Source organism: Hemitrygon akajei, chromosome 1 (assembly GCF_048418815.1).
Source record: "Hemitrygon akajei chromosome 1, sHemAka1.3, whole genome shotgun sequence".
Taxonomy (NCBI): Eukaryota; Metazoa; Chordata; class Chondrichthyes; order Myliobatiformes; family Dasyatidae; genus Hemitrygon; species Hemitrygon akajei.
In genome coordinates, this window is record NC_133124.1 from 52,404,432 (window position 1) to 52,422,448 (window position 18,017).

The window sequence follows — 18,017 nt, forward strand, 5'->3', positions numbered from 1 at the left end:
ATCGTTAGCAAATCCAATACTCGAGGGAGCAACGACTCATCTCAATGCATCAATGTAGTGCTAGTTCTTCTCTCTCTCAATGCATCAATGTAGTGCTAGTTCTTCTCTCTCTCTTGCCCATTATTCCACTGGCGTTCAGGGCAGCAATGAAGGTCCTCCATCACTGGGTGTTCCTGGTTACCTTTATCATGTCGATAGTTTCCTCTTGGTTTTCAGTACTGTCAGTCATGCAAGTCCTGAGAGGAGTCTCAGGAATATGTTGCACTCAGATGTAGAAGGAGTCTTCATTGCTGTTTCTGTAATAATTTTGTTTTACCTGTCAGGCTTATTAGCCCTGAGCTGAACCCCTGAACTTGGAGGATCGGTGGACCACAAATGGGCCTCTACCCTTTGACCTGTTTGGCATGGGTAACCCTACCAAGAGCTAAAGCATAAAGCCCTGACTCCAGCCAACATAGCTCTTTGGGTTATTGAGGCACGTAAGCCTCCAAACCCTATGACAAGATTGTGGTTCTCTTGGAGGATTGCTAGTTCTTGGATCAGCACATTCAGTGGCAGCTGTGGTTCCACCAGTCAAACAGGAATGTGCATCTCCTCCTTGTATTAGGGTCATGAAATGACTCTCTCATTGCCTGTGAAGGAATGAAGACAATTTAATTATATGTGATGTGATCTCATTTGCTATATTACTAACTTCGTTCACCCTTTGTTTATCTGCAAACTTGTGTCACTTGACCTTTTTGCTCTGCTTTGCTAAGTCTAAAGAAAATTATGCGCACTTTGGGAAAAGAGTGATTACACATTTGTGCAATGTGCAGATCTGTGGAAAAAATAGTGTCTGAAGTGAACACCTCTACCCCTTTCAATGAAATAATTCCTGTTTTTTGAGAGGTCAAAGAAACCAGGAGAGACTAAATGCAGTAAGTACAGGACTGCATCTAACACAATTTGGTAGCTGTTAGTATATCTTGAATATCTATGGAATCATTTATTTTGATTGAAATTGCAATTATATATTACTCATTTTGTGTTCTGCAGTGGCTGGATGGAAAAGAAATCAATCGTTCTGAACAGATCCAGGCACTGCAGGATTTTCCAATGGTGCAACAATGCATATTAGAGCAACAGGCAGCTTACATCCAGAAGCGAGCCAAGGAAAAGGAATTGAAGAACTTAGAGGAGAAAAAGATCAATGAAAAAGCAGGAGAAAGGAAGCAAAATCCTATGTCTAATGGATTCTGCAATGATGATGCTGATAATGCCTTGTGGGTGAAGTAGTATTGTATTGTTTTTATTTATAGAGAGTTTGTAATATGTTCAAAATTATACAATCATAGCATAATGCAGCATTGAAGAAGACTAATGGACGCTGGAAAGTAAGCAGAGTTAGATGGTAATTGAGTTTGGATTATGAGAGGGCAGAATAGGGCAATACTAAAAGAACTGAGTCAGGTTAAGGCAACAATCTACTAGAGATTAAGCAGTTCATGAAATGACAGAACTATACAACATGGAAGGAAGCATTTTTGACCCGTTGTACTGTAGTTTCTCTGAAATATATGTTTAGTTGCTCACCCTTCCATAGAAAGCTTTATTTATTCACTGCTTTGAAGATCTCAGTCAGATTCCGCCTTAAGTTTGTTTCTCCTTAAAGGGGAGCAACTTCAGCATTTCTGGACATTTCATGGTATTGAAGTATTTCATCCCTGATACTATTTTTGTTAGATGCTTCTGTATCCTTTCTAAGTCCTTTGCATGCTTCCAAAAATGAGATATTCTGAATTCACTAGAATACTTCATCCAAGGCCTAACCAGTTTTTTATTCATTGTTATTTCTGGTGCTCTCGATCTCTTATAATCTCATAGTAGCATTTTTAATTGTGTGTTTTTTCTTGTTTTTGGTATTTATAATAATTCTGTTTTGTGAATCCCTGGACCTTGTCTTGATTTCCTTCACGATTATACCATTTAATTTGCATTGTTTCTGCAGGCTTAAGGGAAGGGATACTACATACTGGATGCAGAGTGCAAGACAAGTGATGTTGGAGTAATGTGTGCAGTTTTGGTCTTTAAAACTGAAGATGAATCGGACTTGGGAGTGTTGTGATGTAGATTTACAGGACTTGCTTCTGGGATGTGAAGGTTATCTTATACGTGATTCAGTAGGAGTACCCTAACTTTTCTGAAATTTAGAATGGTGGGTGATAACATTATCAAACAATAGATTCAGAGGCATTGTTGATGTGGATGTAAATAAACTATATTTCTTAGTTGGAGAATTAGCTATTTAGGATAGAGATATGGAAATTTTTTGTTACTTAGAGATGAGTAAATATTTGGAATTGCCTATCCTAGATGCTATTGAACACAATCAAAGCTTAAGACTGGTAGATTTTTGTGTAGTAATGCAATACAGATTAATTAGGTAAAAAGAAAAAATGTGCTTGGTGTAGGACCTGTCATGATTTTGAATGGTGGAGTAGACTTGATGGGCTGAATAGCTTCTTGTTAGTAATTCTTTTGTATTCCAGGAATAGTATGTCCTTTAATCAGAGCTACACCATGGTTACTAACAGTTTATTGAAATTTTTCATAATTAGGCCCATAGCATAAGAAATATAATGCAAATTTACTTCAAGGTGGATGAGATCAATGCAGATGCCTCAGCTCCAAGGATTTGAGTTCAATTCTGATCTTTCTGTGTGGTGGTTACACTTTTTGCCTGTGACTGTGCGTGTTTTACTGTCTTCTGGTTTCCTCTTATTCCCAATGACGTGTTAGTTGGTTAATTGAATCCTGTACAAGTTACCTATTAATAATACGAACCTGTCAAAGAGAATGAAAGGAGAGCTGATGTGTATATATGGGAGAATAGGTTACAGGGTGTAAGGAAGGTAAAGGGGGGAGTGGAACTGATCGGCTAGTTCTACTGGAAGCTGAATGAGCCCCTTCAGTGCTTTAATATTCGAGTAAGTTTGTCAGCCAGATACGTGGTGTGCCAGATTGTTTATTTATTAAGAACCAGGTAGCAACCTGCTTATTACATGTTATATAGCTTCCTTTCCCTCTACATACCTGGTATGATGAGTGCTGGAAGACACTAATGGGTTTCTGCAGACCTTCTGTCTTAGGTGAGGATGTAGATGGAATTTTGAATTGTGTTCATTCCTTTCCCTGTACATTTCATTTCACCTCTAATCCCAGAGATATTATAGGGACCCTGCTTTGCTAGAACATTTCTGATTCCCCTCTCTGAGAATTCTGAAGATAATAGCTCACTCCACCACCTTTGCTATTATCTGCGCTCATAGCTTTTTTTTAATCTCCAGCCCTACACACTTCTTTTAGGTGGCACAGTGACTTTGACATTTTAGGTTCAGGTATAACAATATAAAAAGCAATTTGCATTTGATTTTCACTTTATTAAAAATCCTCCTGCATATGCAATCCTCAACATCTTGTTACTCATCCATTACTCATCAATAGGCAGTGATTTAAACAGAGAGAGGAGAAATGGGCTAAAAATTCTATATCTGAATGCAGTAAGTGTCAGAAATAAGGCGGATGAGCTTGAAGCTCAAGTGCAAATGGGTAACCATGATGTTGTTGGGATAACAGAGACATGGCTGCAGGGAGATCAGACCTGGGAAATGAATGTACAAGGGTATACGTGCTATCGTAGAGACAGAAATGTGGGTAGAGGGGGTGGTGTGGCCCTGTTGGTGAGGAATGAGATTCAGTCCTTTGCAAGGGGGGACATAGGATCAGGAGAAGTAGAATCTGTGTGGATAGAACTGAGGAACAGTAAGGGCAAAAAGACCCTAATGGGTGTAGTCTACAGGCCCCGAAACAGTAGCATGGATATTGGGTGCAAGTTGAATAGGGAGTTAACATTGGCATGTGGCAAAGGTAATGTCGCAGTAGTTATGGGGGATTTCAACATGCAGGTGAACTGGGAGAATCAGGTTGGTGCTGGACCCCAGGATAGGGAGTTTGTAGAGTGCCTACGAGATGCATTCTTGGAACAGCTTGTACGAGAGCCGACCAGGGACAAGGCTATTCTGGATTTAGTGTTGTGTAATGAACAGGATTTGATAAGCGATCTTGAAGTAAAGGAGCCATTAGGAGGTAGTGACCATAATATGATAAGTTTTTATCTGCAATTTGAGAAGGATAAGAGCAGATTGGAGGTGTCAGTGTTGCAGTTGAACAGGGGAAGCTATGGAGCCATGAGGGAGGAGCTGGCCAAAGTTAAATGGACGGATATCCTAGCAGAAAAGACAGTGGAACAGCAATGGCAGGTATTCTTGGGAATAATGCACAAGGGGCAAAATCAGTTCATCCCCCGGAGAAGGAAGGATTCAAAGGGGGGAAAGGGGCCACAGTGGTTGTCAAAGGAAGTCAGAGATTGCATAGCATTAAAAAAAAAAGTATGACAGAGCTAAGGTGAGTGGGAAGACAGATGATTGGGAAATTTTTAAGGAACAACAGAACTTAACTAAAAAGGCAATACGGGGAGAAAAAATAAGGTACGAACGCAAGCTAGCCAGGAATATAAAGGAGGATAGCAAAAGCTTTTTTAGGTATGTGAAGAGAAAGAAGATAGTTAAGAACAATGTTGGGCCCTTGAAGAATGAATTGGGTGAAATTGTTATGGGAAACAGAGAAATGGCAGAAGAATTTAATAAGTACTTTAGATCTGTCTTCACTAGGGAAGACATAAGCAATCCCCCAGATGTATGGATGGGCCAAGGACATAGGGTAACAGAGGAAATGAAACAGATTGACATTAGGAAGGAAACAGTGATGAGTAGACTGATGGGACTGAAGGCTAACAAATCCCCAGGTCCAGATGGTCTGCATCCTAGGGTACTAAAGGAGGTGGCTCTGGAAATTGCGGATGCATTGGTAATCATTTTCCAATGTTCCTTAGATTCAGGATCAGTTCCTGAGGATTGGAGAATGGCTAATGTTATCCCACTTTTTAAGAAAGGAGGGAGGGAGAAAACAGAGAACTATCGTCCTGTCAGCCTAACATCAGTAGTGGGGAAGATGCTAGAGTCCATTATTAAAGATTAAATAGTGGCATATCTAGATAGCAGTGTTAGGATTGGACTGAGCCAGCATGGATTTACCAAGGGCAAGTCATGCTTGACTAATCTATTGGAGTTTTTCGAGGATGTAACCAGGAAGTTAGACAAGGGAGATCCAGTGGATGTAGTGTACCTTGATTTTCAGAAGGCATTTGATAAGGTCCCACATAGGAGATTGGTGGGTAAAATCAGAGCTCATGGCATTGGGCGGAAGATATTGACATGGATAGAAAACTGGTTGGCAGATAGAAAGCAAAGGGTAGCGGTGAATGGGTGTTTCTTGGAATGGCAGGTGGTGACTAGTGGGGTGCCACGGGGCTCGGTATTGGGATCACAGCTGTTTACGATTTACATCAACGATTTAGATGAAGGCATTGAGAATAACATCAGCAAGTTTGCTGATGATACTAAGCTGGGTGGCAGTGTGACATGTGATGAGGATGTTAGGAGAATTCAGGGTGACTTGGATAGGCTGGGTGAGTGGGCAGATACTTGGCAGATGACGTTTAATGTGAATAAGTGTGAGGTTATCCACTTTGGGAGTAGGAATAGGATGGCAGATTATTATCTGAATGGTGTAGAGTTAGGTAAGGGAGAAATACAAAGAGATCTAGAAGTCCTTGTTCATCAGTCACTGAAGGTGAATGAGCAAGTGCAGCAGGCAGTGAAGAAGGCTAATGGAATGTTGGCCTTTATTACAAAGGGAATTGAGTATAAGAGCAAGGAAATCCTTTTGCATTTGTACAGGGCCCTGGTGAGACCACACCTGGAGTATTGTGTACAGTTTTGGTCTCCAGGGTTAAGGAAGGACATCCTGGCTGTAGAGGAAGTGCAGCATAGATTCACGAGGTTAATTCCTGGGATGTCCGGACTGTCTTACGCAGAGAGGTTAGGGAGACTGGGCTTGTACACGCTGGAATTAAGGAGATTGAGAGGGGATCTGATTGAAACATATAAGATTATTAAGGGATTGGACAAGATAGAGGCAGGAAATATATTCCAGATGCTGGGAGAGTCCTGTACCAGAGGGCATGGTTTGAGAATAAGGGGTAGGTCATTTAGGACAGAGTTAAGGAAAAACTTCTTCTCCCAGAGAGTTGTGGGGGTGTGGAATGCACTGCCTCAGAAGGCAGTGGAGGCCAATTCTCTGGATGCTTTCAAGATGGAGCTAGATAGGTATCTTAAGGATAGGGGAATCAAGGGATATGGGGACAAGGCAGGAACCGGGTATTGATAGTAGATCAATATGGTATTGATCAGCCATGATCTCAGAATGGCGGTGCAGGCTCGAAGGGCCGAATGGTCTACTTCTGCACCTATTGTCTATTGTCTATTTATTTTCCTGTCTCACTTGCCTAGTCCCACTGACCTGCAGCCCCAATATAGTCCACCATACCCTCCTATCAATGTTCCAGTTCAATTTTCTCTTAAGTGTTGGCATTGAACCCGCATCTACCACTTCTACTGGCAGCTTGATCTACATTCTCATTACCCTCTGCATGAATAACATCCCCCTCATGTTCCCCTTAAACATTTCACCTTTTGATCTTAAACCATGAATTCTGGTTCTGGTCTCACTCAACTTCAGTGGGAAAAACCCCCGAAGTCCATTTATCCTATCTGTATCCCTCAAAATTTTGTATACCTCTATCAGATCTCCCCTCATTCTCCTTGGCTCCTGGGAATAAATTCCTAACCTATTCAATCTTGCCAATAATTCAGGTCCTCAAGTCTTGGCAATATCCTTGTAAATTTTCTCTTTACTCTTCACATCTTGCATCTTTCCTGTATGTGGATGACCAAAACTGCACATAATACTCCAAATTAGGCCTCACCAACATATTAAGTTTCAACATAACATATGAACTCTTGTAAATAGTACTTTGATTTATGGCCAATGAGCCAAAAGCTTTCTTTACGACTCTATACACCTGTGACATCACTTTCAAGGAATTATGGATCTGTATTGCCAGATGCCTCTGTTCTATCACTCTACTCAGTGCCATACCTCTTACTGTGTAAGTCCTACCCTGGTTTGTCCTCCGAAAGTGTAACACCTCCTGCTTATCTGCAAGAACTTTCATTTGTCAAGTAACTGAACTTTCTTGACCAGTCTCCCATGCAGGACCCTCTCAAAGGCCTTGTAGACAGCATCCACTGCTTTGCCTTCATCAACTTTCCTGGTAACCTACTTGAAAAACTCTTAAGATTTGTCAGAAATGTCCTACCACACACACAGCTGACTATTCCTGATAATTCCCTGATAATTGATAATTCAAATACTTATATATCTGGTTCTTTAGAATATTATCCAATAACTTGCCCACTACTGACAGGCTCACTGGCCTGTAATTTCCTAATTTATTCTCAGGGTCTTTCTTAAACAACAGGACATTAGGTATCCTCTAATCCTCCAGCTCCTCTCCAGTGTCTAAGGACATTTTAACCATCTCTGCTTGAGCCCCTGCATTTTCTGCAGTAGCCTCCCACAGGGTCCAAGAGAACACCTTTTCAGGCCTTGGAGTTTTATCCACTCTAATTGTCCTGAAGACAGCAAACATCTCCTCTGTAATCCGAATATGGTCCATTACCTCAATGCTGCTTTGCTTTACTTGTATAAACTTTGTGTCTGTATCTGTCTCCTGAGCGAAAACAGATGCAAAAAATTCATTAAAGATCTCCCCCATCTCTTGACTCTTTGCTTCATCGAATTCTCTCTTTTGGTTTAACTTTAGCAATGGTTTAGCAATGCTCAATGCAAACCCCAGAAACAGAATATTTTTATTTAGTATTATTCAGCTGTCTGACATTAACAACTTGGATTTAACTATATTCTTTTCAATTATATATTTTAACTATATAACTATAGTTAACTATATATATATGTATATATTTTTTCAATTTCAATACCTGGCGCTGATAATGTGGTATGAGTGCACTGGTATTTCTTAGAGTTGAGTAGTCATAGAATTGTACTCGAGGATGAGGTATCTTTTAATAATATGCCATTGTATAGGAGTAATTTTCATGCTGTAGTGTCCCTGGCTTTTTTATCCACACTAGATTTCCCAACTTTATTGAATACAATTTTGTTTCACTACTTTCCTTCACATTCTCTTGTCATTTAGTTAAATTATCTGTATTCTACTAATCACAGATAATTCTGACAATTTTCTCCTGGCTATTTTCTCTAATTCAGTCTTGCCTGCTCTGTTGAGGTACAAGGGATCTGAAATATTAACTTCAGTTTCTTTCCATTGGTAGTCTTTGATCTGTGTTTGGGGGATAATATTGGCTAATTCAACAGGAAAGATCTCCGAATAATGTCAGAAGACACCTCTGGAATTAGTGTTCCTTCAGTACAGCATGTAAGACTAAAATGTCAGTCTGTCTAAGTTAGTCAAATATGACTTGCTCTTTGCAAATTCACTATATATTGTCCCTTAGTGGTCCTTGTCTTCTCTAGAAAAGAAATTTATGCTTGTTCACTTGTGTTATACATGCACGTATGCACTCAGTGGCCACTTAACTACACCGTTCACCTGCTCGTTAATGCAAATATCTAATCAGCAAACCATATTGCAGCAACTCAGTGTATAAAAGCATGCAGACATGGTTTTCTCTAAAATGGTGAACTCGACACCGCATTCTGCTGGCAGTTCATTCCACACTCTCACCGCCTTCTGAATGAAGTTGTTGCCCCTCATGGCTCCTTAAATATTTCATCTTTCACCTTTAACCCATGAGCTCCAGTTGTAGTCTCATCCAGCCTCAGTGGGGACAAAACCTAATAAATTTACCTCCTCATAATTTTGCATACCTCTATCAATCTCCTAGGCTCTAAGGAATAAATTCCAAGCCTATTCAACCTTTTCCTATAATTCAGGTCCTCAATACCTGATAGTATACCTGTAAGTTTTCTCTGCACTTGTTCAATCTTATTTGCATCTTTCCTGCACGTAGGTGACCAAAACTGTACACAACACTCCAAATTAAGCCTTATCAACGTCTAATATTTCAACATATCTGAACTCCAGCACTCAATACTTTGATTTATGAAGGCCAATGAGCCAAGCTTGCTTTATGACCCTATCTACCTGTGTTGCCACTTTCAAGGAATTATGGATCTGTATTGCCAGTTCCCTCTGTTCTACGGCAATCCTCAGTGCCGAAACTCTCAATGTGTAAGTCCTACCCTGGTTTGTCCTCCCGTAGTACAACACCTCACATTGTCTGCATTAAATTCCATTTGCCAAGTCACTGAACTTTCTTGACCAGCCTCCCATGCAGGGTCTTGTCAGAAGACTTGCGGTGTAGACAACATTCACTGCTTTGACTTTATCAACATTGCTGGTAACCATGAAAATCTCTATAAGATTAGCTAGTAACTGCCTACCACGCACAAAGCTGATTATGCTTAATCATTTCCTGTCTATCCAAATACTTGTATATCTCGTCCATTAGAATACATCCAATAGCTTTCCCTCTACTGATGTTAGGTTCACCAGCCTATTTCCTGGCTTATTCTCAAGCCTTTCTTAAATAATGGAACAAAATTAGCTATCCTCTAATCCTCCAGCGGCTCACCTGTGGCTAAATATTTCTGCTAGGGGCCCCTGTAATTCCTGCACTAGCTTCCCACAGTGTCTGAGGGACCACATTGTCAAGCCCTGGAGAATTATCCACACTAATTTGCCTCAAGGCAGCAAGCATCACTTCCTCTGTAATGTCTATAGGGTCCATGGCCTCACTGGTGTATTGCCACACATCCATGGGCTCTGTGTCCATCTTCAGAGTAAATACAGATGCAAAATATTCATTCAAAATCTCATGCTTTTTTTTTAAAATCTATGCATAGATTATCCCTCTAATCTTCCAGTGGACCAGGTTTGTCCCTTGCAATCCTTTTGCTCTTAATATGTATGTGGGTAAAAACCCTTAGGATTCTCCTCCACCTTGTCTGCTAGAAGCAACCTCATGTTTTCTTTTATCCCTTCTGATACCTCCTTAAACATTCTCTTGCATTTCTTATACTCCTCAAGTATATAGCCCTGACTCCAGCCAACATACAGTTCAAGAAAATGTTTGTGAACCCTTTGCAATTACGTGGTTTTCTGCATTAATTACTCATAAAATGTGCTCTGATCTTCATCTAAGACACAATAATAGACAACCACAATCTGTAAACTAGTAACACACACACAATTGTACTTCTCATCAACACTGAGTACATCATTTAAACAATCACAGTCTAGGTTGGGTCTCTGGGATAATGCTTTCTACAAAAGCTATTTGGAGTCAGGTTTTCCAATCAATGGATTCTGATGGTGGTGAGAAAGAACCAGGGTTACAGCAAAAGACCTGCAGAAACCTCTTGAACTTGCTGAAGTCACTGTACTGCATCCACTATAAGAAAAACTCTGAACGAGAATGGTGTTCATGGAAGGACACCCCAAAGGAAACCACTTCTCTCCAAAACAAAAATCGCTACATGTCTCAAGTTTGCAGAAGACCACCTGGTTGTTCCACAATGCTTCTGAAACAATGTTCTGTGGACAGATAAGACCATAAGACATGGGAGCAGAATTAGGTCATCTGGCCCATCGAGTCTGCTTCGCCATTCAATCCTGACTGATCCTTTCTTTTTAATCTCCTCCTCAACCCCAGTTCCCGGCCTTCTCCTCTTAACCTATGATGCCATGTCCAATCAACAGCCTATCAACCTCTGCCTTAAATACACCCAATGACCTGGCCTGTACAACCGCATGTGGCAACAAATTCACCACCCTTTAGCTGAAGAAATTTATCTGCATCTCTGTTTTGAAAGGGTGCCCCTCTATCCTGAGGCTGGGCCCTCTTGTCCTAGACTCTCCCACCATGGAAAACATGCTTTCCAAATCTACTCCATCTAGGCCTTTCAACATTCGAAAGGTTTCAATGAGATCCTTCTGAATCCTCATCCTTCTGAATTCCAGCGAGTACAGACCCAGAGCCATCAAACATTTCTCCTATGATAACCCTTTTATTCCTGGAATCATCCTTGTGAACTTCCTCTGGATCCTCTCCAATGCCAGAACATCTGAAATGAAGGGCCCAAAACTGTTCACAATACTAAAGGTGAGGCCACACCAGTGCCTTATAAAGCCTCAGCACCACATCCTTGCTCTTGTATTATAGACCTCTTGAAATGAATACTAACGTGGCATTTGCCTTCCTCACCAGTGACTCAACCTACAAGTTAACCTTCACGGTGTTCTGCAGAAAGACTCCCAAGTTCCCCTGCATCTCAGATTCCTGGATTTTCTCCCTGTTTAGAAAAAAGCCAACACATTTATTTCTACTACCAAAGTGCATGGCCATGCATTTTCTAACACTGTATTTGATTTGCCACTTTCTTGCCCATTCTCCTAATCTGCTTAAGTCCTTCTGCATCCTACCTGTTTCCTACACACTATCTGCCCCTTCACCAATCTTCATCTCAGATAAGACAGAAGTTGGACTTATTGGCAGAAATGCATATTGCTAGTTTGGAGGAAAAAGGGCACTGCACACCAACACCAAAACCTCGTCCCAACTGTGAAGCATGGTGGAAGGAGCATCATGGTTTGGAGCTGCTTTGTTGCCTCAAATCCTGGACAGCTTGTAATTGTTGAGGGAACAGTGAATTCAAAATTGTATCAAGACATTTTACAGGAGAATGTCGGGGTAGCGGTCCGTCACCTGAAGCTTATTAGAAGTTGGATGATGCAGCAAGACAATGATCAGAAACACAACAGTAGATCAACAACGGAATGTTTATTTAAAAAGAAAGAACATTTGTGTATTGGAATGGTGAAGTCAAAGTCCAGACCTTAAACTATTTGAGATGCTGTGGCATGACCTGAAGAGGGCTATTTGTGCAAGGTATCCCAGAAATATTGATGACCTGAAACAGTTTTGTATGGAGGAATGGTCTAAAATTCCTTCTCGCCATTGTGCAAGTCTGATAAGCAGCTACAGGAAATGTTTGGTGGAGGTTATTGCTGGTAAAGGAGGTTCTGCCAGTTATTAAATACAAGGGTTTACATACTTTTTCCAGCCTGGACTGTGAAGGATTAAACAATGTTTTCAATAAAGACATGAAAAATACAATTGAAGAGACAGATAGTGACTTACAGTTGTTGAATGTCAGACCACATTTTATGAGTAATTTATGCAGAACAACAGGTAATTGCAAAGGGTTCACAAACTTTTCTTGTAACTGTACCTCATTTGTTTCTGCCTACCTATACCTGCTATGCACTTCCTTTTCTTAATCAGGTCCTCAATATCTCTTGAAAACCAGGGTTTCATAAACTTACATTATTATCCTTGCCTTTTATTCTGACAGGGACAAATAACTCTGTATTCTCTAAATTTCACTTTTGAAGGCCTCCCACTTACCAAGTACACATTTGCCAGAAAACAATTTGTTCCAATCCAAACATTCCAAATCTTTTGACACCATCAAAATTGACTTTTCTCCCATTTAGACTCTCAGCATGAGAATCAGACCTATCCTTCTTTATAATTATCTTGAAATTGATGGCATTATGATCACTACCTGCAAAGTGTTCCCTACACAAACTTCTGGTTTGGTAAATGTGAGATCATCCACTTTGGATGGAATAATAGAAGAGCAGATTATTATTTAAATGGTGAAAGATTGCAGCATGCTGTTGTGCAGAGGGACTTGGGAGTGCTTGTGCATGAATCGCAAAAAGTTGGCTTGCAGGTACAACAGGTTTTTAAGAAGGCAAACGGAATGTTGGCCTTCATTGTTAGAGGGATTGAATTCAAGAGCAGGGAGGTCATGCTGTACTAGTGAGGCTGCACCTGGAGTACTGTGTGCAGTTCTGGTCTCCATACTTGAGGAAGGATATACCGTACTTGCTTTGGAGGCTGTGCAGAGGAAGTTCACCAGGTTGATTCCAGAGATTAAAGGGTTAACCTTTGAGGAGAGATTGAGTCGCCTGGGACTATACTCCCTTGAATTCAGAAGAATGAGAGGTGATCTTATAGAAATTTATAAAAATTTTGAAAGGGATGGGTAAGATAGAAGTAGGAAAGTTGTTTCCATTCATAGGTAAGACTAGAACCAGGGGACATTGCTGCAATATTCAGGGGAGATGAGGAGAAACTGTTTTTCCCAGAAAGTGGTGAATCTCTGGAAATCTCTGCCCAGGAAAGCAGTTGAGGCTTCTTCACTAAATATATTTAAGATACAGTCAGATAGATTTTTGCATAGTAGGGGAATTAAGGGTTATGGGGAAAAGGCAGGTAGATGGAGCTGAGTTTATGGACAGATCAGCCATGATCTTATTGAATGGCATGGCAGGCCGATGAGTCGGATGGCCTACTCCTGCTCCTATTTCTTATGTTCTGTCACTTGCCCTGTCTCAATCCATAATATGAGCTCTAGTATTGCACTCTTTCTAGTTGCGACTTCTATTTTCTGATTAAGGAAACTTTCTTGTACATATTTGACAAGTTCTTTCTCATCCAGCCCTTTTATGGTATGTGAGTCCCAGTTAAAATCATCTACTATAAAAAGTTTGTTAATTGCAATAGTCTGCAATCTCTGTACAAATTTGCTCCTCTAAATCCCACAGACTGTTGCATGGTCCCATTAAAGTGGTCGTACCTGTCTTATTTCACACTTCTACCCATAAAGCCTTACTGGACACCAAAGCAATACACCTGTTGTTGAGGGGAATCCTATCCCCTTGCCCCATCCTGATGGTCACCCAGTTACTTGTGCCCCGTATCGTGGGTGTAACTACCTTCCTCTACGTCCTATTAACTCCTCAGCCTCCTGAATGTTCCTGAGTTCATGCTTTTCCATCTCCAACTCCTTAACATGGTCTGTTCAGAGCTGCAGCTGGATACACTTCTTGCAGATGTGGTAGTCAGAGACACTGGGGATCATCCTGCCGTCCCACATCCCACATCCCACAAGAGGAGCATTACAGTATCCAGTCTCGTATTCCCACTGCTCTAAATGTGCAAAAAGAATGAGAGAATAGATAATAGAGAAAAAAAAATCTACCTCCTGCATATGCCTGAACTCCCCATTCTAACAGTGGCCTACTCCATCAATGGCCACTCCCAAAATGGCCATTTCACTTAAAACTAACTTTTTATTGGTCCTTGCCACATGCCTGATTATGTGCAACCTGTGTCTCCTCGGGACTGTGGTGTGCAAAAATGTGTCGATTGTTGCTGCTTGCTTCTTTTAAAATTTCTCTCCCACAATGCAATCTGGTATCTCCTCGGGGCTGTGGCGCTCAAAATGTGGAAGCTGACCTTTTTATACATCCACACTAATCCCATTTGCCCACATTTAAATTGTATCCTTCAATGTCTTGCTTATTTAATTATTTGTCTAACTGCTTTTTAACCATATTTGTATCTGATGCTACCACTGCTCTGGCAGCACCATCCAGATTCAACCACTCTGTATATATAAAAGAAAATTTAGTCCCGTATTTCCTTTAAAGCTTATTTTTCTCACATTAAATCTCAGCCTTTTGTTTTTGATATTCTTAACATGGAAAAAAACTATCACCTATCCTATTTATGCCTTTCATAATCTTATGTATTTTTATCAGGCCATCCCTTTGGATTTTTTACTGTTATTATATCAGCACACTTCTAATTCATATTTTAGCATATTGCATACAGCTATAATAAAATTTCAGTGTATCAAGTGAATTTAAAAAGAATACAGGAAATAGGGCCTTTCTGAACTTAAAAGGAACATTGGCACAGGGGTCCATTGTGTTTTAAAGAAGCATCAAAATGGGGGCCTCGATGAGTTTAAAAGAACCATGGAAACCAGGTGACAGATGCCAAATCACTATATTTTAGAATTTTGCTATAATAATTTGGAAAGGAAAAACATATCAGATCCCATGTGTCCCTCACCTATACTTTGGTTAGTAACAATTTTGGAACATCTGTAAGTTCAGCTGTATTGTGTTTTCCTGTTGTTGAAGAACAATTTTGGAATTTTTTCCTATTTTCTCTTCTGTTAAGACTTGTTCAAGATCAGAACACAGAAAGTGAGCAAAGCAACACTGATGCAAAAGAGGGTAAAGCTCTCAGAAAAACAGATGAAGATGAGATGAACAAAAAATTCTGGGAGGAGCCTTCATATTACACACCTGAATCAAGACTGGAAACCCACAGATACATTGAGAAGATGAGGAAATCTAAAGAGCAGGACAAGTAACATTATTAGTAGTAAATATATTAATATAGTAAATGAAATGCAAATTAGTAATTATTTTAAGGTAAAACATTATAAATGGAAATGTTTATAAATTGATGTCTACTTTGAGAAACTATCTCCATATTTTTCTTATTTTTCCATGTTTCTATATTGTATTTTACTGTTAACTTATGCCTTGACTCCTGACACTTTTTAAGTTCTCCACTTTCATTTGCTTTCCTAAACTTCATTTTAAGAGTTACTCTGTATGAGTGAATATAGGTAATGATAAAGTATTTTATGACAAAGGAATGGTAGCTGAATCTGACATTATCTGAACTCATTATTTGCACATACACATTCAGCAGGAGATGTTGGCTCATGACCTAGAGTGGAGATTCTGGCCAACTTTTGATTTTTACGACTTTTGTCATAAAGACCTCAATTAACGCTCGCTGCATTTTTGAGTAGGTTTTTAACACTGTCCTTATTTACAGTTCTATTTCTGAAAAGGTTTTTAATTTACTTGGATTTCCTGATATATGTAAAATGTGAAGAAAATTTAGAAATACATTTTTAGCATAGACATTTTAATCTAGTATACTACTCTTGTTTATACTAGAGGGATACTTTCAATACATTTTCCTCTAAGGTTATTGGCCAGAAACATTACCTGAGTTTCTGCCTCCATGGATGCTGCCTGACCAGCTTTTCTATCTGGGATTTCCATTTGCCAGTTTTACTTTGTTCACTTTCATTTCAGATGAACTGTCATCAAGTTGCAACTTTAACATTGTTTTTCTGCACAGATGTTGCCTGAAGTGCTAAGCATGCATATACAGCCAATCCTATATTTATTTCAGTCATTAAACAAACCGTATTGTGGTATTTTGCAAATCAGTATTCTACTGATATCTACTCAAACAGTAGTTTAATATTTAAAGTGCTGGCTTTGCTTTATGATAATTATAAGCATCTGGGAACTGAACAGTAATAAAGCATATTCCATAATTAATTTGCATATGATCCATAATTAATATTGTATATTAAGTTACACCAATCCTTTCTGAATATTGAAGGCATCAGAAATGCATGCTTAGAAATCCTGTGATGTCTCAATAAGCAATTAAACCACATGGCAGCATGGTGAGTGTTTCTGGTCTGATTTATCCCGTGCTGTGAAGTCTGTTGTTTTTGCCTTCTGATAATGGCCACGCTACTTTTAGCTTTAGTAATTCTTGATGGGGTTGTTACTTTTAATGGCTGTTCTGTCAACTTCTAACTCAAAGTACACATGTATAGACATTGTGTATTGATAGAATTGATTAACTAGTTTCCATTATATGATGTATCTGCTCTCCAAAGAGAACCCACTTGATCGGGACTTGATTAAGATACAGTACTTACGCTATAGCACTCATAAGTCATCAACAGCTGAGGAATAGAGAGGACAAAAGTTAATGTTCTAAGATTTTAGTTTTGTGAGCTGCCTGTTTCATAGAAAGCAAATACCATTTCCTTTGCAGAAATCATAGAAAACAGAAACCACAACGAAAGCTGAGAACTTCTGAAGGAAGAATCCTTAATGTTAATGAACCTAAGTATGTGACTTACTTATTGGCAGACTACCTCATTTATGTGTGATATGATTGAAAATTTCAACGCTATTTATATACTAACATTACATCGAATAACTGTTTATATATTCAATTCATAATAAAAATTCAATTCACTGATAAAATAGTTAAATGCTTAATGTGGTTCACATTTTAAAAAGTAAGATATACAATGTATCTTTAGAATTGAAACAAATGTTTGATAAATCTTTAGCAGTCCCTCTTAATACAGTTTCCTGGAGAGACAACATCTCCCATTGACTGAGACTACTGTGTTGCTCCAAAGAGCACCAATTGAGATCATTCTTACCCTCTGCCTTCAGGCTCTATAGTGAGTCAATCTATAGCTGGGAGTGTGATCTTGTAAACTTTGAAATAAATGTTGTACATCTTATTTTTAAGGTAGCTTATTGTTATTCTTTCTTAATTCTCTTTTAATATTTGTATATCTGAACATTTGTAATGCTACTGTGACACAGAAATTTCCTTTAGGATCAATAAATTACCTATCTGTCTAAAATATGAGGAAATGATGCCTTGATTTATATTATAAACAAAAGAAAATCTTCAGATGTTGAAAATGCAAGTAACACACACAAAATGCTGGAAGAACTCAGCACCTGCTGAAGGATCTCTGCCTGAAATGTTGACGTGCTCTTTTCTATAGATGCTGCCTGGCCTGCTGTGTCCCTCCAGCATTTTGTGTGTGTTTCTTGATTTATATCCTATGATAACCTATATTATATCTAGTTATTGAACCTTTTAAGATAAGCTACTATCAACTAGGACTCAACATCTTCCTAATCATATGTTCAAGCTAAATTTGCCCACTGACCTAGCTTTAGTGTTGATAAAAGTTGTTGCGAAGGTACTCAGCTTCACTTCACGTGCTCCTTCATTGAAATGTTCTCACAATCTAGGACTCACTTTCAAGGATTATTCTTCTCATAATTTTGATATTTATTGCTTATTTATTTGTTTGTTTATTATTTTTGTATTTGCACAATTTATTGATTTTTGCGCACTGGTTGAGTGCCTAAGTTGGTGTGGTATTTTATTTTTCTGTTATGGATTTAT

General features: G+C 39.3%; 1 protein-coding gene across 1 annotated transcript in view; it reads left to right on the forward strand.

The window, feature by feature from the left end:
- The window catches only part of dnaaf11 (dynein axonemal assembly factor 11), a 53,230-nt gene that overhangs the window by 14,971 nt on the left and 20,242 nt on the right, over nt 1-18,017 (forward strand). Inside the window, exons 5-7 of the mRNA XM_073043203.1 lie at nt 1,039-1,265; nt 15,150-15,341; nt 16,851-16,925. Coding sequence (XP_072899304.1) covers nt 1,039-1,265; nt 15,150-15,341; nt 16,851-16,925 — 494 coding nt within the window. The remainder of the gene's footprint in view (nt 1-1,038; nt 1,266-15,149; nt 15,342-16,850; nt 16,926-18,017) is intronic.